Source organism: Nesoenas mayeri (genome assembly GCF_963082525.1).
Source record: "Nesoenas mayeri genome assembly, chromosome: 1".
Classification (NCBI taxonomy): Eukaryota; Metazoa; Chordata; class Aves; order Columbiformes; family Columbidae; genus Nesoenas; species Nesoenas mayeri.
This window is the reverse complement of record NC_137541.1, coordinates 82,860,808-82,888,165: the sequence shown is the minus strand read 5'-3', so window position 1 is coordinate 82,888,165 and position 27,358 is coordinate 82,860,808. Positions and strand designations below refer to the sequence as shown.

Genomic DNA, 27,358 nt, shown 5'->3' with positions numbered 1-27,358 from the left:
TACCTTTTTCTTAGCCATTGGCATCAGCAGCTCTGAGCAGAACCAAGTCCTGGGAGGGGGAAAAAAAGGAGAGAGAGGATTTGTATCTGCCCACTATGTGTGGAGGGGATTAAAAAAAAAAGCCTCAAACACTGGTTTCATTGTTATATGTCAGTCTTTCCTAAAGAAAAGGAAAATATTAGCAGGCCACACATATTTAAGAGCCAACTTTGGTACTGGAGGATAAATTAGTGCTGCATTTTTATATGAAATGGTCATTACACTGAAATAGAAGAACTTCCTTATTTTAAGAACAAGTAGTTTTAAGAACCAGATTTTCTTTTCAGTTATGGTAAGATAGGGAAAAAAGTTCAGTATAATCAGTAGACCAACAGGTATAAAATTGGTACGTGGAACAAAGCTCCCAAACTAGGTAACACAAGTTCCAGTTACCTAGTGCTAGACCCATAGACTCTTCACAGCTGGAGAAAACCCCATAGGTCTCAAGCCCTACAGATTTTGACCTGCCTGCCCAATATTCAACCTTCATTTCCAGTGGTGAGTGTGTGTGTAAGTTGATCCTGAACTGAACTAGAGAGGACTTTGTGATATAGCTGCAGCTAATAGATCTCCTCTTCAAGCTGAAATACCTGTAGGGCAGAGATAAGGTGAGGACTCCAGCTCTACCTGCTCTCTGTGTTCTTCTCCTGGGTAAGGCAGCACTCTGTGAAGGAACAGAGCACTATGCATATATACTTAATTTGTACAAAGCCCGGTCTCCAGTTCAAGACTGAGACATGTCTTAGGAGCTACAGACTCAGAAACCCTGGGGACAGCATGACCATAGGAGTTCACTGTGAGTTCCAGTTGAGTGCACATGCCAAGGGGCTGTGGGACAATCCAGATGGAGGCAAAACAATGGGACTGGGACTACAATTGGCACAGGGAGCAGGGTCATTACAGTGAACAGGACACAGGCTGTTGCTTAGCAAAATAAAAAGCAAATTTGTCTGAATGATGCAGTTCCATCCCAGGGGAGAAGGAGACCAGAGAGGCTGGTGTCCAAAAAGACTTGGATTGGCTGGTGAACATCCTGAATGGTACAACCCTGTGCCTGCAGCACTATAAACACGGGACTGAGACAGAAGGAAGGAAACTCTGAGGCTTTTTGTCTACTTTTGGGAAGCAACAGCAACAACAGCAAGTGGCCTGGAGACCTTGGAAGGAGAGAAGCTGTACCCTACCTTCTTTTCTGACCAGCTCTCCAGAGGAATCCACCTCTCTGGGGGTCTCCCACAAAAATGTGGACTCCCTTCCTCCTGAGCTGCCTGCTCTACACCGTGGGGATAGTGGCAGAACCGTAAGTGCCATTTAAAAATCTGGTGATTGATAGTTGTGGTGCTGAGGGAGGGGCCAGGATAGCAGGGAGAGATTACGGGGCCCTGCAAGTCATCTTCTTGGAAAGGATAGACATGGGGTGGTATGCAGCATGCCACAAGCCTTTTTATGAACACGGAATCCTCCTGAAGGTGGGAACCTCTCTCATGGGTATTGCTGCGGTACAAGAACTATGTGAGGACTGATGATGGAAATAAGAAAAGCAAGCGACTGCAGTCTGAGGCAGGCTGAAGGAAAAGGTATAGGATAAAGTGAATGGCAAATGAAAAGGGCTGCAAGGCTGGCAATGATTAAGCAGGAACCAATCTGCTGCCAAGGTAGTTGGGGAGCTGACTTATAACAAGAAGGGCAGATCCTTTTCTGTTCAGAGGCTGGACTGTTGCGTTTTCCACATGTACTGAGACCACCTAAGAACGGTTCCCTTTGCAGAAGCAGAGATGGTCTCTACTGCGTATGTTTCTCTGCACTACTGTAGCATCCTCCAAAGCCATGTACACACCAGTGTGACCTGAGGTCACCAGAAAGCATTTCTCTTGTATTTACCTCAAATTAACTATGTACCTTCCATCACCCCTCTGAGAGGTTCACGCTCTCATTGTTAATCTGTCCCTCTCCCCAGCAAAGCAGCACCACCTGCCCTCAATAGAGGTAGTCCTACCCCAATGGAGAACTGCCCTACTTCCTCTGACCATAAAGTATTAGTGTCAAGAGTGGTTGAGACTACTCTCAGGATTTGATGTCTTGTTTCCCCACTGCAGGAGATACTTGATCATTATTCCAGCTGCACTGCCCTACCCCTCTTCTCAGAGAGTGTGCTTGGACCTCCGTGGGGTAGAGAAGCCTATTCGTGTGGCCTTGACCCTTGTGCATCCATCTGGCAACCTCAGCCTCTACCGCAAAGTTGTCCGAAACAACTGGATCTTTGAATGCTCCAAATTTCAGGTCAGGATCATTCTTGGCAGGGACCTCAAGCTGCCAGCTCTCAGCATGTTCTTTTGGCTCATAACTTCTCTCACCAAGGAAACAGAGAATGAGGATCATGGGAGGACAGAGTTCATGGAAAGGAGTGAATGCAAAGTCAGGGAGAGTTTAGTGGGAGCCTGATGTCTTTGCTTCCTGCCTTCGTCTGTCTGCATGATAGTGTTCCTGCTGTGTATCTCACAATCTACCCTGATGGCAAACCAAGGGAAGGCTGCCTGGTCAGCTGTCAAAGGACCGAGGAGGATGGAGCTGTTTAGAAGTGCCCAAATGGCAGCTGTGCAGCTCGTTCTCTCCTCTGAGAAGGAAGCACAGGGTGTCATTTGTGAATTGTGATGCAGGAAGAGCCAGACCTTTCATTTCAGACAGCCTCCCACCATGTCTGCTTACTTTCAGGCTTCTTCTTAAGGGCTGGAAAATGTGTTGGAGGACTAGGAAAGGCACTCTGCGCACACAAGCTCAGCACAAGTCTTTCTGATCTGCCAAAGTCATGAACCTCATTTTCTTGGTTTGCATGGATGAGTAGGAGTAGATTTTAGCATCCATGACCCACACACTCTCAGATTTCTCATCAACATAGACCTTTTTTTCCCTTAGGTTAAGTCTTTTCCATCTTGCTCCATGCAGGCTGTAGCAGTGGCCCTGTAAAAGGGCAAACAATTTCTCTACACGAACAGGCTCTCTTTTCATCTTGTCCAAGGTCTGCCCCAAGTGTAAAGGCATCCCGTGTGTTTCCATAGACAGAGCCCTCAACTACAGAGGGGACAACATGTGCTGGTCTTCAAAGTAAGACAGAGAAGAGGCTGGCCTCATGGTGCAGAAGGAGCAAGGAAAGGAGCACTGCTCTGATGCCATCCTGTCCTCTCCTACTGCTTGCTAACCTGGTGGCTCCTCTTTTGTGTCCCAGGTCCCTCAACCTGCAGGCAGCCAGGAGGTGGGCACTGTCCACCTGCACATCTCCAATGGCCAATACTTCAGTGCAAATGAAGAGAAGAAAGTCCTGATCCGCAGGGCTGGCACTGGCACCTTTATTCAGACGGATAAACCCATTTATAACCCAGGACAGATGGGTGAGTACTACAGGGAGCACCCTGACAGTTCCCCTGCCTTGACCTGCCTGGACATTTTTCCCAATTTCCTGTGAGTGGTGTGCTGAGTACTATGTGCCATGTGGCCTCCATTGGGACAGAGAGGGAAGCTATCTGCTGCCTCTGGAGTGATGTATCTGTGCACCATGTTTTAGGGATGGGAGGGGACTGGAAGGATTGGTCTCACACATTCTAGGAGCAGAGTTGGCTTGGAAGAGTGAGCAACCTGAATGTGGTCTTCTCAACCAGGGCCATGTAGGACTTGCCTGCTTACACTGCAGATGAGGAAATGTAAGGCTAACTCTGGGTGTAGCCTGTAGGAAAGACCCTAAATTGAGATGCTGTCTGCTGTGCTGCTGTGATGTGTTTGGAGGGAAGAGGCCTCAGCAAGGGATAAGGGAGGGCTACAGGGCAGGTGTGAGGCTGCTGGTACGGCTTTGTGGCGAGCTGTGATTTCAGGGTGAGGCGAGTGCAGGGCAAGTCCACTCCCACATGCACTCTGTCTCTGTAATGCTCTTCTCCATTTCTTCCCTTCAGTGAAATTCCGAATTGTGACATTGACCGAAGAATTTACTCCTGTTAACAGCAAGGTAAAGCCCATCTAAGTGGAGGCCAGGAAGTCTCCACGTTCCCTCTGTTGTCTCCACCTCCTCTGCCAGCCCCACGCTATGAAGGTTGAGACTGCAGTACTCAGGGCAGCCAGTGCCAACCCTCTACTAAACTAAAGTGGGACACCAGTGCCCATTTGCTGACAGCTGTGCTGTCACTCTCACAGGACAGCTGCTGGTCAGTGGGAGGCTGGCATTGCTGGTGGTATTTGGGGAGTGTGACAGTGCTCCCTACTAAGTGACTTAGTACAAGGCAGTCTGGGAGCTGCATATATCTGTCCCCCTGCCAAAAAAACTGGCAGGGTGTCTGAGGACATCCACAGGCTGCCTGCCATGGGTGCAATTATCAGACAAGCTGTGTACAGACTCGGCCAGACCTGTAGCTCCCCGCCCACAGCTATTGAAAGCTCAGCGCTTTGTGGAGTGTGTTGCACCTAAGGGTGGCAGGAGGGTCTGAAGCAAGATGAGATGCATTGCAAAATTTTAAGAAAAATTAATTGCTATGTGAAAAGATATGCACGATATGATCATAAAAAAAAAAAAAAAAAAAAGAGAGAAAAAAATATAACCAAATTGTACTGACTTGCTGCTGGCAGCAGCTCATTCTTCCCATGTCAAGGGAGTGAGAAGTTGCCAGAGACTTGCATATGTGCTAGCCAGGAAACTGCAAGACTAGCGTCTTTCTACGGTAAGCAATTATACCTGCAGCCAGCAGCTACAGCTATTTCACAGTCCTTTATCCTCAAGCAATTTAAGGAGAGCCAACAGGAATTAATGCATGACAGATAAATACTGAAGGGCATACGTGAGCACAGAGTTGGATCAAATCCCTCTAGACTGAAATAAAGGGAGAGATCTTTCTGGCTTCTTCTGATTACATTTCCTCTTTTTTGGGCTATTGCTGAGGGCCTAGGATCACACACTCCTTTCTCCTCTCAACAGAGAAGTCATATCTCGTATATTAGTTAGACAACGAAGTAAACAATACATTTGCTTCCATGCTTACAGTTGGTTCATGAAGATATTTGACCATAACTATTTGATGCCTGTGTGTCAGTGTAAGTTAGTATTATAAGTGTTAATGCTGTGATGAAAATTCAAAAGAGGTCATATTTAACCAAAGCTATTATGAGGCTTGAGTGCACAGCAGCATTAAGGTTCTAATATATAGTTTGTAAATTAGATGGGTTGGAGATAACATGGGTGCTTTTCCTGAGCATGTTTTGTTTTAGCATTGACATTGGATTGGAGTTACAAAAATAGTTAACCTGCACATTTGTTTGTTTCATTGAAAACAGATCTGCCTGTGATAACTTGCATTAAAGCTTAGAATTATGGATAATGTGAATTACATGTGGCCTTCTGTTTACAGACCATTACTCCTCAAAGACCCTGTTCCTGCCTCCCTGTTCCTTGTGCTCCCAAATAACATGTCCTTCACCACTACTGTCTCCTGGCTGATAGCTGCATTGATATAAGAACATAAAGAGAATTACTCAGCCTAAAAGGGATGAAATATGTCCTTCTTTGTCCATCCCTGTTACTGTCAGCTGCAGTCTTCATACCTCCAAGCCTTACCTCCTAGGTCAGGGATTTTACAGGAAAATAGGGGGTGTATTCTTCCTGTAGGTGATGCAATTTTGCTAATTCTTGGAATTTATGTTACCAAACTGATGCCTTTTAGTATTTGTGGACGTGGGATGATGGCATTTGTGAGTGTCTCTGTTTTTTTTTTTTTAATGGTAAATTCTAACTTTCACAGTTGTAGAGTACCTATCAAAGTACATCTTACAAGTTCAGGGGTCAAAAAGCAAATCCAAAGAATAGTATAGCTTTTATGTTTTTTATTTTCCTTACTATTTCAAACCCATTCTCCTGGTTTTGGTAGGATCAAGCTCCTTGTATTCTTGTGTTTGGGATTGGCAGTTTTGTCACAGCACACAGACTAGATGGGTAAGATAAGTTTATATGCAGGTTGCAATGTCATGCCAGTTTCTGACATTGCTGTCTGTTTGCTTTGCAGTACTCCATGGTGCAAGTCCAGGTGGGTGTTCCAGACTCTCCAGGTGTTATGAGGAAAGGTACTTCATTATGGATAATACCTAGGCCTCTGTCTTGCTGAGTCAAGTTACTTTTCTTAGAGTCTGTGTGTACACATGGACATGCATACTCTGTCCACACGCTTCTTGTTAGCAAGCATTCATGATCCAGCTTCCATCCATTTCTGCATTTACAAACACTAGCCAGGTTTTAGCTAACTGTTACTGTTCATCTCTATGTAAGACTAGAGTCTAAATGTCAGGACTTTTCATACCCTCTTTTTCAACAGCAGTACAGAGTAGAGTAACCCTGGGTGGGTTGAGTTCACCTTTTCTGTTTCCCCAATGCAATCTGGGGAGAAAACACCAGGAGCCTCTGAAATACCTCTGAATCCACTGGGCTCTAGGTAGAGAAATGGCAGGTGTTGCTGATGACTGCCTCTTCTTTCCTTCCCTTGAACTGCAGGACCCAAACCAAAACCGCATTGACCAGTGGCTGGATGTGAGACCAAAACAGGGCATTGCAGAGCTCTCTTTCCAGTTAGCTACTGAACTCTCTCTGGGGACTTACACCATCAGTGTGGTGAACCCAAAAGTGTCCAGTACCTTTAAGGTGGAGGAATGCGGTAAGACGGAGTATGGAGAAAAAAGAATGGGATGGAAAAAGTTGCTTGTTTCTGTCTGTATAATAATATGTAGCCAAACATTGTAAACTAAGGTTTACTGTCTGAGAGATAGGATTAAACACAAAGGTATAGAGTATAGAGTGGGCAATATCAGATATGAACACAAAGGAGATTGTGCTGGAGATTCCTAGAGAAGTTATCTGCCAACAACTAGGCTGGCACAGAGTGAGAATACACTAAAGATCTCTGCAAGACTGTTCATATGGTGGAGGAAAAAAATGGGCTTCTTTCTTTGGTTTCCCTGTTTTTAATTAGTTCTTACTTTTACCTCATGAACATGTTCCTTCGTGGGACTCCAGCATTACATGAACACATTCTTCCCTTTTGTGATCCCATGCCTCAGTTGTCTGTTGTGTTTGATGGAGTACTGTGGTTTTTGTTCCAGTGTTGCAGAAGTTTGATGTTTTCGTCGAGGGACCAACTCAGATTTATGCTTCAGATAAAACTTTTCCACTGCGTGTGTGTGGCAGGTAAAGAGGATGTTCAGGGAAAGGAAAGAGCTCATTGAAACTGTGTTTCTCCTTCTGCATGTCTCCTATGTCTTGAATCTATCAAGGAGAAGTGGCTCAAGCAGGGCCAGAAATAGTTGTTCCTTTTGAAGAATACCAAATAGTGCAAGAGTCAAAGTGAGAGGTTCTTCTTTGGGGAAGAGGTTCACAAGCCATACTTGGGGGTGACCATCCAGCTACAGGAAGGCTTGTCCTAGGCAAGTGATACCATGATCTGGAAGCTGTGTGTCCAGCTTTGAAAGACCTTATGTGGGGAAAAACACATACCTAATATGGGACTGGTCTGCCGAGGTAAAGGTGCAGGAACTGGTGTTTCTTCAGAAGGTTATGTTGTTCCTTCTCACTTACATGCTACTGAATTTATTATCTTAAAAGAAACAAGTGGATTTCTCTAGTTATGTAGTCATTAGCAAAAACTGAGCAGATGAGGCTGTGAAGGACCTAAGATGGCATAAGCACAAAGGTGGAACGAGAATGGTCTGGAAAGTACTTCGTAGACAGATGAAGAGGGTGAGCTCATTTGTGATAAAGGGGGTGAGCTGGGTTATCCGGAGACTTTTGGTGTCTCTTTGCTACCAGTGTGACATAATTTATCATTAACTGGAACACTTAAAAGTAGACCATATGAAGCTCTATTAGAAAACAGTACAGCACTCTGCACAGCCAGGATGGGTTGCAGATGTCTTCCTGTTACTGGTAATGTCAGGAGCATTGCTCCAAAACGAAAGACAGAGAGGAGTCAAAGCAGGGAAAGGCAGCAAGGCAGAGAGGGAAAATGTACTGACAAGGGCCCACTTTTTCTGTACCTTGCAAAAAATGGTGGAACAGGTCTGATGATGGAAACAAGAGTCCAGATCATGAGATAAGCCTCTGCTGAGGCAGATCTGAGGTCATTCTGTAGCATTATTACTGCCATATTATGTACTTTCTGTTGCTGTCTGGAGGGACACAGGTTTCTGCTGCTTTCACACCTGAGCTTGTATCTCCAGTGGGTGCTGCTCTGTCCTGTGTGAACACATCAGCTCACGTCAGCAAGCACCCAAAAGTGGGAGAGTTTAGGAAAGTATGGGTCTTTCCCAGTCTGTGCTTTCTTTCTGCCTCTGTTGGATGCAGGACCATGCTGTTGCAATCCCCAACGTGTTATTTTTTCGTTTATGCCTGCTGTGCTTACCTGCTGCATTAAGATCTTAATCAGGAAGGCCACCTGTGTGGAGCAACCTGCTCAGCAAAATACACAGTGCTTCTGCTCAGCAGGTCCTCTGGTGTTCTGCCTGCAGGTACAGCTATGAAAAAGCAGTGCAAGGAACCATGCGGGTAACTTTGTGCCAGAAGGCAAGGAGGCGTCCTCAAAATGTCAGCAGGGATATCTGTAGGGAATACAGTGGTCTGGTGAGTAAAATCCTGGAAGATACATGAGTAGTGAAGGAGAACCATATAGGACTAAGCGTCAAGGGCTGAGTGAATAGAATGAACTGCTATGTAGGGAACGTTTGCCAGCCTCTGTAATGTGTATGTAGACTAATAAGTAATTGTTGTAATTAAATTAATGCAATTATTGTTGCCTAGGCCAACTGAGAGGCCTTTATCTCCAGAAATTCTTTTTTGTAACTTTTCTTACTAACAACAGGGACTAGGAAAGAGGAATTTCACAGAAGATTGAGAGTTCTGTTCTTTTCTGGAAAGAAGCGTAACTTGCCAGAAATTAAAGTAGTATAAGAAACAACAATTAATAGAGCAAAATTACTGTGTTAAGGTGAACTCGTCCTGGAGCTGCACAAGGACACTAAGGTGTGGTGGAGATATGGATAGGTCAAATCACACAGTGTTTTTATACTTTATTTTATACTTTCATATCTTTATACGATTCCATATACTTTCATATATTTATATATTGCATATTCTTATATGTTCCTTATTATATCTTTCCATTCCTAACAAAGTATTTCATAGCTGGGCTTTTCCCTTGTACATATATCATTGAAAACTTTTCATGCTTTATGATTTGTCATTAGGACTTGTTACAGTACTTGCAATCTTGCACATCTGGAAATGATTTGTTACTTTGATTTTTCATTTGATTCTGCAGGTCTTCTAGCTAGATCTATTAAAATACTCATATAGTTTCTCTGTAATCCAGTTAGTGCAATCTTCAGTTTTCTACTAAAGCTGGAAAGTTGTCAACATTGCAACACTGATAAAACTGTGAAAGGTGTTTTGTTTTATATTCTACAATATGAATTACACATATTCATGTATATAAAACAGAAAATACAGGATTTAAAATGTGAACCACATCTATCTATACATGACTCTGCATTATCACTTGTTGCAGTCAACAGTTATGACAGAATGACTAATAGCTTGTACTTTTGACTCCTTCACTTCTCTCCAGCCTCAAATAATATCTACCACTTGCTATTGCAGACCACGAGCAAAGGGTGCTTCACCGCTTCTGTAATCACATCAGCCTTCAACCTGGCTCCCAGCGAGGAAGATGGCAAGCTCTATGCAGAAGCCTCTCTCTTGGAGATGGGCACAGGTATCCAGGGGCTCAGCAGAGGAGGTGCAAGGGCGAGAGGGACCATTCTGAGGGTATGAGGGTCAGAGTGGGCACACCTCCCCCTCTCCTCTACCTGATGCTGGGACCATCACAGGACATGGGGAGCAGTCCTGCTTGAGGAACTTGCGGTGCTCACGGAAAGCTACTCTGCCAGCAGCACGCAGATGAGGTGTCTCCAAGCGTGGTCCTTAAGGCTACAAAGTGGCTTGGAGCCATCTTAATTAAAGAAGGAGCTGCCATGGGAACAGCCTCCAAACCTTGAAGGGTGCTGGTGTCAGAAAGGAAGTTCAAGACACTCTGCTTAGAGGGGCTGGGAAAAACAAAGTGAGATTAAACTAGGCTGTGGTAGTCACCTCCAATACTGATCCTGCTCCCTTTACACTCTGTGTTCCAACAGGGGTACAGATCAACACCTCCAGCCAAATCCTCATCTCCAGGACAGCTGCAAGGGCAGTGTTTGAGACACCAAATGCATATTACATCCCTGGAGTACCCTACAGGGGGAAGGTGATTTTTTTCTGTCACTTCTTCCCTCCCCATCATTTGCCAAGGAATTTAGTGTCTATTAAATTTTGTTGACCCAAAGCATTTTCTGTTCCTTGGACAGAGTATTTTGCCTTGCAATGTGTCACATTACTTGACAGTGCAGCTCCAGTTAATGTATTTCAGATCCCCAAATGTGTCTAAACCTCCAGTTTTTGCTGAGAGCAATGAGTGATGTCTCAGCAGGCATGCTGGGATGCAAGGACGTCTCAGCTGTTGGCTAGGAGGTGATCCCCTCATGCTCTAGCCACACACACCTTTTGGAGCAGACAGGTTTTAATCACTTTTACCTTAGCTTTAGAGAAGACGGAGTTGTATATGTCTCCTGTGTTCTTGGGGAACTGAAGCTAAGGCCACCTACGCATGAAGCTCTGTGTCAGAGGGAGGAAAGTTTTGGGTATGACACTGGAAGAAATATCTGACTTTGGCTTTTCTGCTTCACCCTATTGTCACCAGGTTAAGCTTCAGGATCACTACGGAAATGGTATGAAAAACAGAAAAGTTTATCTCATTATAAAGTTCATGAGGCGTCGCTTTATCAAAACATACATCACAGATGGTAGTGGAATAGCATCATTCAACCTGGACACAACTGCCTGGAACAGCTCATCAGTCTCTTTGGAGGTAAATCCCACCTTTGCATACAGGAAAATGAGAATCCTTGAGCTCTTCTAGTGCTCCCCACTCCTGCCCTGCCAGCTCAGGCCTGGACTCCCCTCACAGCTCTGCTTGTGCAGAGCCAGTAGGAAGGCACCACACAACAGCCTTTCCCAAACTGAACTGATGACATCGTAACAAAGTACTGAAGCATGAAACTCTTTATTTCTGTGTGTCTCTGGTCCCCTCTCAGGGAAGGTTCACATTAGAGGATGTCATGCACACACCTCGAAAAACTGACTTCAGTTACACAAATGCTTACCATCACCTCCAGCCCTTCCATGTCACAACGAAGAGCTTCCTGGACATACACCCACCCACAGAAACACTGCCTTGTGGGCTGAAGTGGAATGTCCAGGTGACCTTCACACTCAGTCGAGATGACCTGGGAGAAGATACCAGTCGTGTAGGCTTTGCGTATTATGTGAGTAAGGGTAGTAGAGAATCTGGAGGAAAAGGCTGCATTGGTGGGACCAGAACCCAATGAAATGTTGAGGGTATAATTTAGATCACCCTTGGAGGGATGACAGGAAAGCTTGTTCTTGCAGAAATGAGTAAGCACTAGACCCTGTAGAGCTCAGCCTGGCCACAGTGTGATCCTGGTATTGGGGACCCAGTCACCTCTATGGATGGGAGGAGGCTTTTACCTTTACCTTTTCCCCTTGGCCTCTGTCAAGGCTGCAGCAGGGTGGGAAGTGTCTTGTGCAGAGGCTGCTGTTAAACTCTTCTCCCTTTAAAACTGGATGAGGGATCACTTTTGAACTCTGGTTATCTAACAGATGCTCAGTGTAAATGGCTTTTTGTCCAGTCTGGAGACCTGCCTACTAGAGCGGAAATACCTTTGTGGTGTCTCATCTCCACTAAAGCCACTACCCATCCATTGTCCTAACTGGACAGACCAGACCAGAATCTTATGTGTTAAAACTTTTTTTCCCATGCTGTGATGTCTGCAAATCTGCTGTACCCAAGGTGGGGGGTTGGATTGGATCCACAGTTTATTTCTGAGGTTGCTTAGAAGAGCAAGATGTACATAGGTGAATGTGACTGTGTTCTGCTGGCAAACAGCAGCCTGCTCATCCTGTGTCCCTTCTCCCTCAGGTCACTGGGAAGGCTGGAATTGTTGTCAGGGGCCAGAGGACTGTCCAGGTTGGGAAGCTGAACAGTAAGTCTGTGGCTGCCAGACAGTGGGAAGTGCCTGGTGGGTTTCTAGGTTGGACAGTAAGATTTGTCAAAGTTTCTCCCAGATTCTCTGAATCTATAGGTCCTGGACAGTCAGCAAAAAGGACAGAGGGAGTCTGAGGAAGCAATCATGTCAGCTGGAAGAGACCAAAAAGACAGGATGAGGGAAATGATGGAAAGAAAGTCTGGGATGACCTGTGGGAAGATGGAGTGCATGGGGTCTGAGAATGGAGAGAGAGGGCAGACAAAGTAGCAGCAGGAATCGGTTTGACACTGTAGGATTATAAAGTAGAAAAAAGGAGGGCAGAAGGAGATCTCAGTGGGGCTGTGATGAAAACATTTTGCATTTCCTTCCTCAGTGTTGAAGGGCTCCTTTTCCATCCCTTTGACATTCACTGCTGACTTCACCCCATCACCTTCCTTAGTGGTGTATGCCATCTTCCCCAATGGAGGTGTAACAGCTGACAGCATCCGTTTCAATGTTGCCTTGTGCTTTGAAAACCAGGTGAGACTCACTGGGGGAGGCTGGGGGAGAGCTGACAAGCAGACCTGAGGGAAGGAGACACTAAGATCCTTCAAAGAGAGAACTGTGGAGAAGAGATGAAGGGGATGTCTGCAGCACAGTGCCGAGGGACCAGGAAAGCTTCAGCAGTGACTTCTGTTCATAGCAGTGGCTGAGCAAGGGAGACTCCAGCTGGTCTCCCTCTCTCTGTCTATGCTGTTTGTCTGTCAGCCTCCTCACCCCTCTTTCTTTCTTTCTTTCATATTTCCTTTCCTGGTGTGTTGCTCAAGGTCAAGGTAGGACTCTCAGCTAAAGAAGTCCAGCCAGGGTCAGCAGTGCAGCTCCAACTCCAGGCAGCCCCTGGCTCCTTGTGTGCAGTACAGGCAGTGAATGAAAAGATGCTCTTCGTGAGACCAGAGAGTGAGCTGACAAGTCAAATGGTGAGTATCTGTGCGCCTAGGCAAAAAAACCCAGGAGTGATAGATGAGCCACAGGAGGCAGGCAGTGCCTGTGGTGAGGGGAGCCAGAAGCTAATGGATGAGGAGGTCTTTGTGTGGAAGAGAAAACAGGGTCTGCCTGGTGAGATGGGCAGGAACAGATTTGTATGCTAGGGGATGGTGGAGCAAAGCATCTGGAGGTATCTGCTCGTTGGCTCATTCTTTCCTGTCTGTGAGTTTCCCTAGGTCTATGGTTTATTCCCTGCTGCTTATCAACATGGATACCCTGCCCAAGTAGAAGAGCATTCAGATCACTGTGTTCAGCCCCAGTCCATGTCACCTCTGCTACGAGAGAAGCCACAGCATTCCTTTCAGCATGACATCTTTAACCTCTTTCGGGTAATCACCTTGTGACTTTTCCCAGAACTGTTGAAATTATGAGCATCTGAGATATCTTTTCTCCCCAAGCAGTCTGAGAAGGCATTGCCTTCTCCAGACAATCACTGCTGTCTGTCCTGGCTTAACTGTGCTGTCTCAAGAGACATACAATCCCATTATGAATAGGAACACCTGTATTCCATTCCACAGATGCAGAAAGCAAGATTATGAAATCCTGGACCAGCAAAAACCAACTTTTGGGGCTTGAGAATGAGGGTCTGGGCTCTGTACTGTTTGTCAATAGTTTTAGAAGAAAGAGAGATGGGGAGTGATCCCAAGCATTAGACCACAGATCAGTGACATGGCTTGGTTGTTAGCTTGCTGTCTGACGTTATTTTGGGCTGTTCCTTGGCTGATCTCTTGTTGTCTTTAAGGCAGATGTGCTCTAGAAAGGACTAGCCTTCAGCAGCATTGATACAAGACAGGCAGTGCCATTTCACCTTTGTCCTGGGGATCATGCCCTGTCCTCTTATTTAGCAATAGAGACACAGCTTAGGAGGCTCTTTCACAGCATAGGGATATCTCTTGTGTTTATGGACAGGTCCATGTCCCAGCCCCAGGGGCTGAAGAGAAGGTGTGCTCCCTGTCACGCCTCTGTATGACTTCAGAGGGCAGATTTCATCCAGCTATTCCCTTCAGCATGAAGGAGGGGATGGGGCAGGACATGGAAACATCTCCTCTGTGCACTTGCCACTGGAAATGCATTGAGAGGAGCAAAACATCCTAGTGTTCCTTGGAAGAGAGGTGGTGGCTTAGTGACCTCCTGAGAATAAGGGATTGGGAAGGCTGTGCCATGTGTCACCCAGCACTGTGTCTGGTTGGCCAGAGCTGCTGTGGGCTGCCCAGGCACTGGGCTGTCCTGACCTGGATCGTTTTCAGAGTAATTTTGAAGAGCAGTGGGCCGCTCTTCCCCACTCACAGACACTTTTTTACCTCCACGTCCTCCTTTTTTCCTAACAGAACATGGGACTGAAAATCTTCTCAAACCTTCTAATCAAGAAGCCATCTCTGTGCTTTCCTCGGGTAGACAGGAAGCCGACCATGGGTGAGCTGCACTTTCAGCCTTGGCAGGAATGACCCAGTTCCTACAAAAAATGGCTCTGAAGAATGTCACTATCTGGATATTACCTGACACTAAAGGATGGTGTTCCCTTTTCTGGCAAAGACAAACCCAAGTGTGGGAGAGGATCTGCTTCCCCGTGGCTATCCCACAGGCTGTGCTAAGACCTGCCTTCTGTCCACACCTGCAGCTGCAGGGACAGTAATTTCCTTCCTCCATGTCTCAGTTTACACTAGTTAATCACACCAAGCTGGTTCACACATCTGCTTATATTTAAGCCATTACTTGCAGAGGGGCTACAAATTTTCTGCAGACCAGCAAACAGTGTCAGTATTAACAAAATTACAGAAGTGTTTGTTAAAATGGCTCTCTGAAGGTCTCTTGTCTCTTTAGCACTAACTCTGGGTCAGGTCAGCCGGGGGCTTTGTCTAAACAAGTCTTGAAAAACTTGCAACCAGCTCATTGCAAGCTAGTTCTCCTGTTACCACTCTCTTTTCCCTTCCCTTCCCTTCCTGTTTTCCTACCAAATAAGCCCACTCCCTTGTGTTTTCTTCTGCTAGACTCTTCCCTTACCTCTCTTACTGCTTGCTTTGCCTCTTGCCCCAGTGCTAGGTTGTCATCACTGGCAGGGATCACCTCTCCTGCTCTGGTGGGACTCATTCTTTCTTTCAGGGGGGCCTTCTACAGAAGACCAAAGAATTGCTAAGGAACAACCCCAATTTACTGCCCGTGGAAGACACCATCACTGTTTCCCTGAAACTTGGATCTGGAATCTGTTCACTGTTGGGTAAGTGATGCCAAACTTCACAAATGGACAGAAGGATGATCCCTTTGTTGAGACTTAGATGACTTGCATTTTTGCAAAAACCCATTCATAGGTGTAAAAAGAGGTCTGTATGTGAATTTTGTTGCTCTTCCCCACATTTGTAGTGTGTCAAACTGGAGGAATAGTAGACTTTGAGGTGTAGAACCGAAGTCTACACAGCTTTAGAGAAGAGCAATACACTTTCAGACCAAAACACCAAGTATCCTCTCTTCACACATTGGGGTACACTCTACTAGCTTCTCAATTTGGTGGGTGTGCCAGCTAAGTTTATAGTCCTTGTTGCTACAGTGCTTAGATTAAGACAGATGAATTGACACTCAGGAGGATATGGTGCTGCTGCTTTCCAGAACACCATACTATTGACTGGCATCATGCTGTTGACTGAGTGTACACAGCTGGAATGCTCAGGAGAAGGATATAAAGCCATTAGTTTTGACATTTAAGCAGGGTTTGTGGCTTTGGAGAACAAATTGCTGACAGCTGCCTTGCTGTGAGCCACTGGAGCAGAAGTCATTGGTAATACAGCAGAGGTTGATCTGAGCATGAGGACCTGCACAGCCTCCCTCATCCAGGGCCATGAACCCATCCCATTACATTGTAGTGGGATGAATTTCTTCATGGAAGTGCTCTCTTCCTCTTAGCTCCAATGGCAGCAGGAGTGTCCCAGTCACAGCACCTGCTGTTGCTGCAGAGTGGAAACTCAAGACATTCTGCTTGGCTGGGAGGGGATTTGGCCTTGCCCCAACCACAAGCCTCAGAACAGTCCAGTCCTTCTTTGTGGATGTGACACTGCCATATTCTGTCATCCGAGGAGAGACTTTCATGCTGAAAGCTATGGTCTTCAACTATTTGCAGCAGTGCATACAGGTGTGTGCCTGTGCCAAACGTAATACTGTGTGGGATAGACCTACTATGCCCTCCTGTTTTAGAGTACCTTGTGCTAATCCATCTCTCCTGAGTTGCCCAGTTGCTCTGCTGCACCTGTCATTCCCTCAGGTCCATGTGTCCCTGGCTAAATCCTCAGACTTCCAGGTGGAGCTTTGCCGGACCTGCAGGGAGAAAGAGTGTCTGTGTGCAGAGGAGTCCAAGACCTTCATGTGGAATATGACAGCAGTCCATCTGGGTACGGCAGCAAAAAATGGGAGCGGTGATAAAGAACCTTAAAACTGAAGTGAGAAGGAATGGGGGTCCAGAGAAGCTGGCAGAGCCTTGCCTCCTCTGGATCCCAAAGTTTGCTCTTAGTGGTTCAAGCATGCAATCCATCATGTCTGCTTTCTTGCTCTCTTCTTAGACAGACTCATCAAAGAGAGCAGGAACTGAATGTGTGGCATGGAGAACTCTTGAAGACAAGGCTGTGGGACCATCTAGGGAGGAAGGGGCTGCATGGATGTGGGTGGGGGAACCTTGTATTGTTGGTGCTATGCTTCATATGCAATGGGAAGAGGACACCAGGGTCCAAGGGGCTGCTGGATCTTCTCCTGTTACAGTCACATGTAGTGCAATGAAGTTACTGTTGGTGAGGCATTACCTGGTTCCATCATGTTTATCATGTGTGAACAAGCCATCAGTATTGGCTGGCTTACCCTTACCAGTCAAACCACTGAGGCTATGAAGAGCAGCCACTCAAAGCATCTCAGACCACTATTAGTTAAAGCAAGTTGACTCCATTTGGCCACAGGTATAAGAAACAGACTTCCATTTATTTCTTCAATATATTTGCTAGGGACTCTGAATATCACAGTGAGGACAGAGGTACTGGACACCATGCCAAGGTGTGGGAGCAGGAAGCCCTTGCCAGCTACCATGAGGTGGAGGCATACGCTGGTCAAACATTTGCTCGTCCGGGTCAGTATGAAAGCAGGCTCCCTTCTCTTTCTGAGTTTCCCTGCGCCCGGGGGACAGGAGACTGAGCTGGGCTAAATGTTTTTCTCTCCTAATTTTTTGGACAGCGTTAGCATACTGAAGCTGTGGCTCATTTTGCTTTGTTCTCCCCAGGACCCAGCCAAACCTATTCCTTTCTTACAGTGCCCTTTCTTGAACTGCATTCATACACCATGTCAGTGTTTCTCCCTGTATCCTTCCCTCATCAATCACTCATTGTACATGAGCTTTTTTATATGCTCACTGACCAAAGAGTCTCCTTCCTCAGGCTTGCTCTTGCTCTCTTGGGCAGTGAAGCAGGCAGCTTCAGTGCAGACCTGCCAAAGGTGAGGAGGACAGGCTGGGGACTAACCTCTGAATTTAGACTTGAACTTGCTCTGAAATTTTGCTGCTGTTAGGGAATTTTGCATGTAATCTTGTTTCTCCTTTCCCATGGTCATATTCCTGCCCTGGTAGCCCGAAGGTGTGTTAGTGGAGAAGTCTTACGTCTCCCTTCTGTGCCCAAAAGGAGGTATGTTGACAGCCTGAATGGGTCCTGCAGCCTGAAACAACTGGACCTAAGAACAGGACTAAACTGTGAGAGGTCTGATGAAAGAATGTTTCCAAATGATTTTTCACATAGGAAATTCCACTTCCTAGTAGACAGGAAAGAACAAAAAAATATTACTTCCACATACTGTGTTGTAGTGAATTTACCAGTGCGTATAGGTGGCAAAATCCTGTTCTGTAGTCTCCTTCCCACACTGCAGTCCCCAGGCATTCCTGAGGCTTGATAGTCACCAGTGAGAGCTGCTCCAGCTGTCCCACCCTGTTCCCATGGCACTGCAAGTCTCTCCAGGTTGTTCCTCTGCCAAGTGTTAACCAACTGTGATTCTTGTGGAGCTTGTGAAGCATAGTGAATTGAGTTGTACAACTTGGTGAGCCCTCAGCCTGGCTGGCAGCTCTCATGTTCCTTCTAATCTGTAGTTTCCAGGCAATGGAACTTGGTATGATGAGTGGGACAGACTTTAGGGAGCAGTCTGTGTGAGAGGGATGTGGGTAGTATCCCACTTATCTGTGTCAGTCTTGTCTCTTTGGTTAGTTGCATTTGGCTTGATTTTTCATGCTACACTTCTATGCTGTTATCAGGAAACAAGGCTGAAGAACCTGTGTCACTTCACCTCCCTGACAATGTAGTAAAGGGATCTGCTAGGGCTTCCATTTCCATCTCAGGTAAGTGATTTCTATTGTGGGGTCACCAATGAGCAAGGTTTAAGTTGGTGGTGGTGTCAGGGCATCCATTTGACATGAAACTACTCAAAAGAGCATACGCCGTGTTTCTATTCTTTGCAAGGTTTCCCAACACCAGACTTTCAGATTTTTGGATTAGCACTTAGGCTTTCATGGGAAAAGTAATCTGCAGAGGAGAATAATCCGTATTTTTCTAGCTAGGACTTTGGAGCAGAGATTCTAGGCCATTATTTTTACCAGAACTTTGGGACCTTGGTTAGTTCTGTGTAGATGCAATCAACAAGGCTCATAACCATCTTACCTACCTGTAGAGTTTTACTGCTACAACAGAAGCTCCTGGAGAGAAGAAATTCTACTCAGCATTGCTAAGTTCCAAAAGAATACTTTGGAGATGCTACTTGGACCAGACATACCTATCATTCAGTACACTTATTTGCACTGGCTCATTTGCCCACATGGTATGTGGTATGAAGCCAGGCCTGGTATAAGTAGCCATGGATATTATGTGACAGAACCCCAAAGGAGGAAAACAAATACAAGGCTTTTCTGGCTGTCTGGGGAACATATGGACACCTTCACGCCATCTGACTAGCACCCCTGCTGGCTTACTGACACTTTGATGCTTGACATATGGCCAGGTAGAACAAGCCTGGCTAAAGACCAGAAACATCTCAACCTTTCCCTACATGCTTTTATATTTGTCTGCCTGTATGACACACACTGAGCAACTGCAGCTCTCCTCATAGCCTTTTACAAATAGTACTTGTTATGACTGGAGTCCTTCAGACTGAAAAAGCTGATAAGGGAAAGTTTCTCAGGGACCCCGTAGAGTGGTCACCCTTCATCATGATGCCCAGACTGGGAAGAGGCAGAAGAGTCACCATTCTCCATCCTGCACTCTGTTGTTTTCTCCTCTTTCCACCACTCTCCAGTGTTTTCCTCCTGTGCTGAGATAAAGCATTATTATCCAGTCCATGGGTGAGAGACACTTCAAATCATACTTTCACTTGCTTTGTTTCTTATAACCTTGTGTAGGTGACCTCATGGGGATGGTGCTGCAGAACTTGGACCGCCTGGTGCAGCTGCCCCATGGTTGTGGGGAGCAGAACATGGTGCTGTTTACCCCCATTGTCTATGTGCTGCAGTACCTGGAGAAGACGAGGCAAATGACCCCTGAGATCAAGGAGAGGGCAACAGGATTCCTGCGCAATGGCAAGTACAGCAGACCCACTTTGCTCCTCTGCCTTCCCCTCTGTCCAACCTGCCAACAGCTCTTGCCCTTGCACTCATTCTGTTAATGTTGTCCTCTCTGTGTTACTGTACTGTATTAATCACTGTTCCCATCTCCCCAGGGTACCAGGTGCAGCTTCTTTATCGGCATAGAGATGGGTCCTACAGTGTCTTTGGGCAAAAGAGTGGGAAAGGGAACACTTGGTAAGCACTGGGAATATCCCTTGCTCCTGATTTGCCCTGTCTGGTCCAGAGTAGCTAGCATGCCTGCTAAAGCTCATTGATAGGTTGTGTGTTGCTTCTTTTGGATGGAGACTCCAGGAGCTCCCTGGCAGGGGGACAGATTGAGGGACCTGAGCCACTTGAAAAAGCAGTGAGGCGGGGCAGCAGACTTTCTAGGAAAGTGGAACAGCAAAGATGTGGTTCCAGGAGGTGGGAGGTCTCTTTTTTGTCTCTATGGCCCTGCTGCTGCCTCACAGAGAACACTGGTTTCTACTGGTGGTATCCTGGCAGCTAAGAGAGGTACATACTGATTGGAGGTAGATCAGGGAACAGCAATAAAAAATCGTGTCCCCAGAAGAGCTGCATTGTCCCAGGTTTGCCCTGTGGTGTCTGGGCTGGCAGAAATGGAGAAAGGAAGGCGGGAAGAAATGGGGAATTCAAGATTGTCTGTAGGTATTTGGAAGAGAGAAAGTACAACAGGTAAATGTAGAAGGGCTAAGAAGTTTTTCACCCGTGAAGTGACTGGGTAAAGCAGTAGTACATAAGTAGTACATTTGTGGAGCCAAATTGAAGGAGGGCAGCCACTTGGGTCCTGTGAACCACTTCCACTTTTGGCTTGAATCTCTGTATGAAAATGACTCATTTTTTTGGCACCCTGCTGTGTCAGTATTAACTTCAGGAACAAGCACTCAGAGGTCTTTGACTTTCTCTTTGCATTTTTTGTCTTTGTTTCTCTCTTACAACTCAATTTCTTCCTAGGCTGACAGCTTTTGTAGTCAAGAGTTTTGGCCAAGCCAGAAAATACATCTATATAGATGACAAGAACATCCAGGATGCCCTACGCTGGCTGGAGCAAAACCAGCTCCCCAGTGGCTGCTTTGCAACTAAAGGGAGTATCTTTCACTCCTCCCTAAAGGTAAATGAGGGCCAAGCCAGACAGCACAGCTGGGGAGTAGCTGCACAAGTATTGTGACAGCAGATGATTGTGGGATCCCAAAGGATCCCGGAAAGTCACTCCTGCAACCAGCCTTAAAGAGAGCAGGATATGGGGTGGGGAAGGCATAAGGAATGATTTTCCTTCTGGGGAGTCACTGTCTGTGCCCTCCAAATGCCACATAGGGAATGAAATGTGCATTCCCTTCACAGGGTGGTGTGGATGATGAAATCTCACTGGGGGCGTACGTGGCTGCAGCACTGCTGGAGCTGGGTCAGCCGCTGAAGGTGAGTATGCTCCCATTCCCTCCTGCTCTCCTGTACACTCCCACGCCTGGACACTGCTGTGGGGATACACCAGCTCATACTGCTGGAATTCTCTAGGCTGGGAACATATAGGGAGCTGCTTTGAGGGAGCCAATATTTGGCCAGGCTGTGAAGACATTCCCCAGAAGAGACAGTGCTGTAACACTGGCATGGTGCAACCCTGTTTGGTGGCTATGGTTCCCAGTGCACTGTTTTCTCAAATGAGTCTGTAATTTAGTGGGTTTCTCTGGAGCTACATCAAGAAGACATAGTCTGGCTACCTGACATGAGCTTCCCTGGCCCCTACTTTGCCTCTGTCAGAGTTTGGCATGTATCTCTCCTCCCAACATAGAGCAAGCTGATGCAGACCACCCTCCGCTGCCTGCAGCAGGCGGTTCACAACATCACCAACATCTACACAGAAGCTGTGCTAGCCTATGTGTTTGCCCTGGCTGGGGACTATGAGACAACCCAGGAGCTGCTGTACAAACTGGAGGAACAGGCCATCAAGTCAGGTGCTGGCTGCTGGTTGGGGTATTGCTTCTCATTCACCTGCTGGGATCTGGAGTAACATATGGGCAGCTAAAGCAGTTAAAAATGACATGTGTTTGTACATATTCCTTGTACATATGCAGTGACTGCACTTTGTGACTGAAAAGATGATAATTTATTTCACAAGTTGTGAGTGTGACTTATCAGAAAGAGTTTCAGCCTGGAGGATTTCAAGATCCTCTTGATGGGAGATGTAGGAATCTGTGAGCTAAGACCAGATGAAGCCCTAGAGAATAAATGAAGAAAGTGACCATGGCTGGAGTACAGGGAATGAGCTGAAGGAGCCCTGAAAGCACTCTGAGATTTGTTTCCTGTGAACCTGCAATTACATCCTTTCTGGATAGCCTGTATGCTTCTTTCCTTCTTCAGGGGGACAAATGCACTGGAGCCCCAAGCCAAGTTCTCCAGCTTCCACAGACTTCTGGCCTGGTACTCAGTCAGTGGACATAGAGCTGACAGCCTATGTGCTCCTGGCATACCTCTCTAAGCCACAGGTACATGCAGGTGACATGACAACTGCAGCTGGAATTGTAGCATGGCTGACCCAGCAGCAGAATGCCTATGGAGGCTTTGCCTCTACCCAGGTAACAAGTAGCTCCCAGTGGCTTGGTATATTTTTGCACCTGAGGCTGGCAAGGCAAGTCCTCTTGGGGTCTTCCTACTCCAAGTCAGCTTCACTAGAGCTGGTGCTTTCAGAGGAGTGACTGTCTTTCCCTGTCTAGGACACAGTTGTTGCCTTGCAAGCCTTAGCAAAGTATGCAGCAAGGATGTTCAGCACATCAGGCCAAGCTCTTGTGAGGGTGAAGTCTCAGAGGGGCTTTGTGAGGGCTTTCCAAGTCACCCGCCAGAAGCGGCTGCTGTTGCAGCAGACAGCACTGACAGAGATCCCAGGGCAATTCCTGGTGCAGGTCCATGGCAGCAGCTGTGTATTTGCTCAGGTGAGGTTGTGGGATGAGCATGGGAGAGAGATGAGGCAGCCTCTTCTCCCTGTATGAGATCATGCCTTGTCTATCTTTTCCCCTCCTGGTCCTTGCCCTGCAGATAGTGCTGAGGTACCATGAGCCTCCCCTACAGGCTGCTGTAACCTTCACTTTGCGTGTCAACACAGAGCTGACCAACTGTAGCCAGACTGATACACGTTTCCTCAACATCCGCATCCTTGCCAGGTAACCCCAAGGGTTGTTTCCAGCAAGACCCATTGTGCTTGGGAACAGCAGCCAGCAAATGCTCAGGGCTGCAACAGGGGGACCTGGCACTTGGGGCAGACATGACAAGGGTGAATTTGGTGGGTGGAATGAATGGGGAAAGAAGATGTTGGCTACTTCCTGTGAGAATGAGCAATGCCTGTTGGGTCCTCAGCCAGATCACTGCCTGGTTCAAGGTATGGTGGTGGAGGGAAGCAGGGCTGGGAGGGTATTATTCTCACAGAGTCAGACCTTCTGACTGTTTCTTCTTCAGCTACATAGGGAACAGAGTCACATCCAACATGGTGATTGTGGAGGTGTCCCTGCTGTCTGGATTTGTCCAGACTCCTGGATCCAAGATGTTGGTAAGGACTCTGGAATCACAAAAGGGTAGCTGTGGTGAATGAGTCCCACCTGCTTGCTCCAGTTGGGAACTCTTAATTTCAGGCCATGGGGTAACTAAATTAGCAAGGGCCCTTTGCTGTTGGAGCTGAACCAAAACCTCTCATTTTCATACAGGGTCCACAAGGATTGGCTACAGAAGATCAGAGGTCATTCAGCTTCTCCCCCTGACACTATTCTCTCTTGAGCCACAAACAAAATATGCTGCTGGGTGTGCTAAACACCAGGATTTGTTTTCCAGAAATTCTAAGAAAAGATTTCTTAGAGATACTTTAGTACCACCCCAAAAGATTATTTTTTCTGATTAAGCCAGAAAACTGAAGGATGAATTATTTGCACAGGTCCCAGGCAGGTCTTTAAGAGCAGTCTAGCAGTCAGTGAGATAACAAGAGTCTTTACTGATGCCTACACCTGTTTGCTGACCAATGCATCAGTCCCATTTACTCTCCACATGGCCTTTTGTCCCCAGACTGGAAGATTCCTCTAATTGAGCAGTGTCAACATAGTTAATTCCTGAGATGCTCGCAAGGGATGTCAAGGAGGGAATTACTAAAAATAAAACCACTAAAACCCTTATGTGTGAGAAATACAAAGTTCCACACAGAGCCCAGCTCCACATCATCCCTTCAATGCAGCAGTGGGTTCCTCAGGTCAGGAAGCCCTTAGGAAAGTGCTCACAAATTTCCTTTTGTTATTATTTCCTATTCCAGCTGGAGCGCAGAACCATTGTTAAGAAAATAGAAGTGAAAGCTGATGTGGTCTACATTTATCTGGAGAAGGTAAATGGGAATAAAAACATTTGGTTTGGCACAGTGAGAGCAAGAAGCCAGAGGACAAGGAACTGTGTGAGAAGCCCAAGGCTGGATGAGGCATGGGGAAAGAGCACTGGCAGAACTGTGGACAGAGGGAGCTTGCCCAATTTAATTTCTATTGGATTAGCATTTGCTATTCCTCACACATACTCCTAAAATCTGGAGAGATTTAGTGCAGAAAAACATTCAAGCTAGGGAAGATGAACATGCAATGATTTCTTCCCTCCCATTCCTTGCTAATTTCTTTCCACCTACACAAGCTCGACGATGAACCTCAGACTTTCATTCTGCAACTGGAACAAGTAATTCAGGTGAAGAACCTGAAACCAGCCAGCATTAAAATCTATGATTACTACCAGCCAGGTGAGTTGCAGATTCCTTCCTATACTCGGGTTGGAGGTTGGGTTCCCAGCTGTCTGGCTGGGAAAAGGTGGTGTGTGCTATTCCCTGTGTGCATGTATGCGTGTGTAATTGTCTTCCTGATTTCCTTTTGCAGAGGAGCAAGCCTTGGCTGACTACAGTGCTGGCTGTAGTTGAGGTAGGCAGCAAGTCCCTGTGTGGCAGGAACAGTGGCATCAGGAAATGATGGGTCTTGGGTGAGAGAGAGGAAATGCAAGCAATCAAAGATGGGAAAGAGGATGGTAATCAAGAGGAGCATATATCCAGCTAGAAAGAGAAACTGGCAGTTACCTGTGGCTAGGAGTGTGGAAATACGCTGCTGGCTCTTTTGCAGACAGGGGGGCAGCTGGAGGGCACTGCTGGAAGATAGAGACAGGGACAGCATCTCTCAAAATCAGAATGATGAAGGAAGGGCTGGGCATCAGTCATGTGGAGTGAGAATGTGGAGGTATAGCAGCTTGTGCTAAGAAGAAGCGTTAGATTCAGACACAGTTCCATTCCCTCAGCCTCCTCCCCCCTGCTCCATATTCATTGCAGGGTAGGAAAGGGGGACTCAGGGAGCCAAAGGAGCAAGGTGGAGCTAGAAGTTGTAATATTTCATCTTGTGGGGTAAAATATCCAGCTGCCAGAAGGGGGATTGCTTGTATTAGCAGCCTGAAGCCAGGACAGGTCTGGAGAAGTCTTTTCTGGAAGGGTAAAACAGTATCTTGACATGGTACATGCTGCATCCTGACACCATCCCACAGAAAGAATGCTGCCTGGGGACCTGCCTAGGGAGCCACCCACACCACTAGCCAACACAAGGCAGCTTCCACAGTCTGATGATAGCCATGGAGGCACCTGATCATGACCTCCTTGTTTGTCTTACCTTCTCTCCCCACAGTCACACATGGTTCCTCAGAAAGGGGTGAAGGAGCTCCCACATTTGTGATAAAGGAAAGGAACTGCCACACCATGACTCCTGCCTTTGCCCAATATTTCAGGTTGGGCACTGAATGGAAGGAGGTGCCCTAGCTGGGACACAGTCCACATTAAACTTTAGCCCGTGTGTTCCTGAGTGGATGGACTGAGGGATGACAATAGTCCAGTATTGTGCCTGGGTTGGGGTAGAGGGGGTGGGGTGTTACATATCTGGTACACACCTGGGAAGAAGAATTAAAGTAAACATGACCCCTTACCTTGCCACCATTGTGTCAGTTGTTGATATGCTACACACTTAGCCCAGGGAAATAACTTTTCTGCCATTGCACAAACCTTCTAGCTTCTCTGTTTTTCTCTCCTCATGCTTCCCATGGCTTCTCCCAATACATCCTGCAGTAGAACTCAGGCAGCTTTGGAGTACAAGATGCAACTGAACATGCTGTGACAGCTGTGTCCTTCTTGCAAGCTCCTGTGCCATCAGCTCTTCTTCGAAGCAGTTTTCAGATAGTAAAGCAGTGCATTGAGACTCTAGCCTTTTAGCTCACTTCAGCAGTACTGTCTTGTCAATTGCTCTTGGTAAAGGTCTCTAAATGCAACTGTTGGCCAAAGGAACTGTTAAATATAGCCCAGCCCTCCCTTTGCTTTCAGCTCAAGCTTGCGTGATGGTCATCTCTCTCAGATACCTAATCTGCCTTGTTCCATGCTCTACCTCCTCCTGTGCAAATCTGCTACTAGAGGAGTACAGTTTTGCATATGTAGGTGTATGTGCACACACAGAACAAAGGTGAAGTTATTTTCCACAGATGCTCTTATATGTGATTTTCCTGGTTTGGAAGAAAAACAGTAAACTTGAATAATCAATCAGACAGTCCTAGTCTCTTGACTTTTAATAAGATGTCAGGCACAGTCTGAGCCTCTCAGAAGCTAACCACTCAGCAGGAAATTTCAAGTATTTTCTCTTTGCTTCTCATCTTTATGTTGTGGCTGTCCATTGGCAGGGGTGACAGCAAACTGGCAGATAGAGACTGCAGAAGGTGGGTCTGTACCTGTTCCTGTGAAGACAACAAAGAACAACAACAACAACAAAATCTGTGTTCCTGAAGTATTAAAACTAACCACTGGGAGCTCAGGGCTTTTTTGCATCTCATGACCAAATGGGACTGACAAATCATCAAGGACAGGGCTCTCTCTGACTCTGCCTGTACAAAGCCTACAGCAGAATCTCCACTAATGGTATGGGGCTTGTGGCAGGCATCCCAGGTTATGTACCTCCCAAAGGTGATTCATGAAGCAGGTGTTTTTCTCCATCTTGTGGGCTGTGGGCAAGGAAGCATGCCAATGCAAGCAAAGTTTAGAACAGGAGCAGGCATTGGTCAAGTTCAAGCTTTGCCTTTGCCCAGCCTGGAAAGAAGGAGTGGCAGACACCCATTCCTTCACATGAATCAGAAGCTAGGCTGAGACTGTGAACTGCTTGGCACTGAGGAGTCATGCCCTGCAGTAAAGGTGATCGTGGTGTCTTGTGTGCACAGGGCTGGAGGGCTGTGGAACTGCAGGGAAAGTGACGGGCAAAGGAACTGTATTGACTTGAGGAAAGTATATTTGATGCAAAATGCCAGGACTGATGGTAGGACTTAAGAGAGGCAGCCCTTGTTTTCTGTAACATACCTTCAACTCTGTCATGAGCTGGGCACCTCAAACCTTCCACTTCAATTATCCCTTTCCCTCAGTTTAACCACTGGGATATAGGAACTCACTGTTACTTAGCATTGCCTGTCACTTGCAGTCTGGCAAGTTTCTTG

At 46.6% G+C, this 27,358-nt stretch overlaps 1 protein-coding gene across 1 annotated transcript; it reads left to right on the top strand.

The window, feature by feature from the left end:
* Window positions 1-1,280: 1,280 nt before the first annotated feature.
* LOC308051137 (alpha-2-macroglobulin-like protein 1) lies at window positions 1,281-24,776 on the top strand (the record flags this gene model as incomplete). Its single annotated transcript, XM_080361452.1, has 35 exons — window positions 1,281-1,339; window positions 2,136-2,319; window positions 3,263-3,425; window positions 3,981-4,033; window positions 6,075-6,095; window positions 6,557-6,716; window positions 7,162-7,246; window positions 8,563-8,674; window positions 9,710-9,824; window positions 10,243-10,352; window positions 10,845-11,012; window positions 11,239-11,469; window positions 12,144-12,207; window positions 12,584-12,729; window positions 13,017-13,166; window positions 13,410-13,562; window positions 14,562-14,646; window positions 15,334-15,448; window positions 16,129-16,354; window positions 16,484-16,610; window positions 17,211-17,332; window positions 17,825-17,879; window positions 18,497-18,580; window positions 19,634-19,810; window positions 19,951-20,032; window positions 20,810-20,966; window positions 21,197-21,271; window positions 21,642-21,804; window positions 22,211-22,425; window positions 22,564-22,779; window positions 22,883-23,007; window positions 23,300-23,390; window positions 24,138-24,206; window positions 24,500-24,602; window positions 24,736-24,776. 35 exons carry the CDS (start codon window positions 1,281-1,283, stop codon window positions 24,774-24,776), a joined length of 4,302 nt encoding a protein of 1,433 aa, XP_080217578.1.
* Window positions 24,777-27,358: the final 2,582 nt, after the last annotated feature.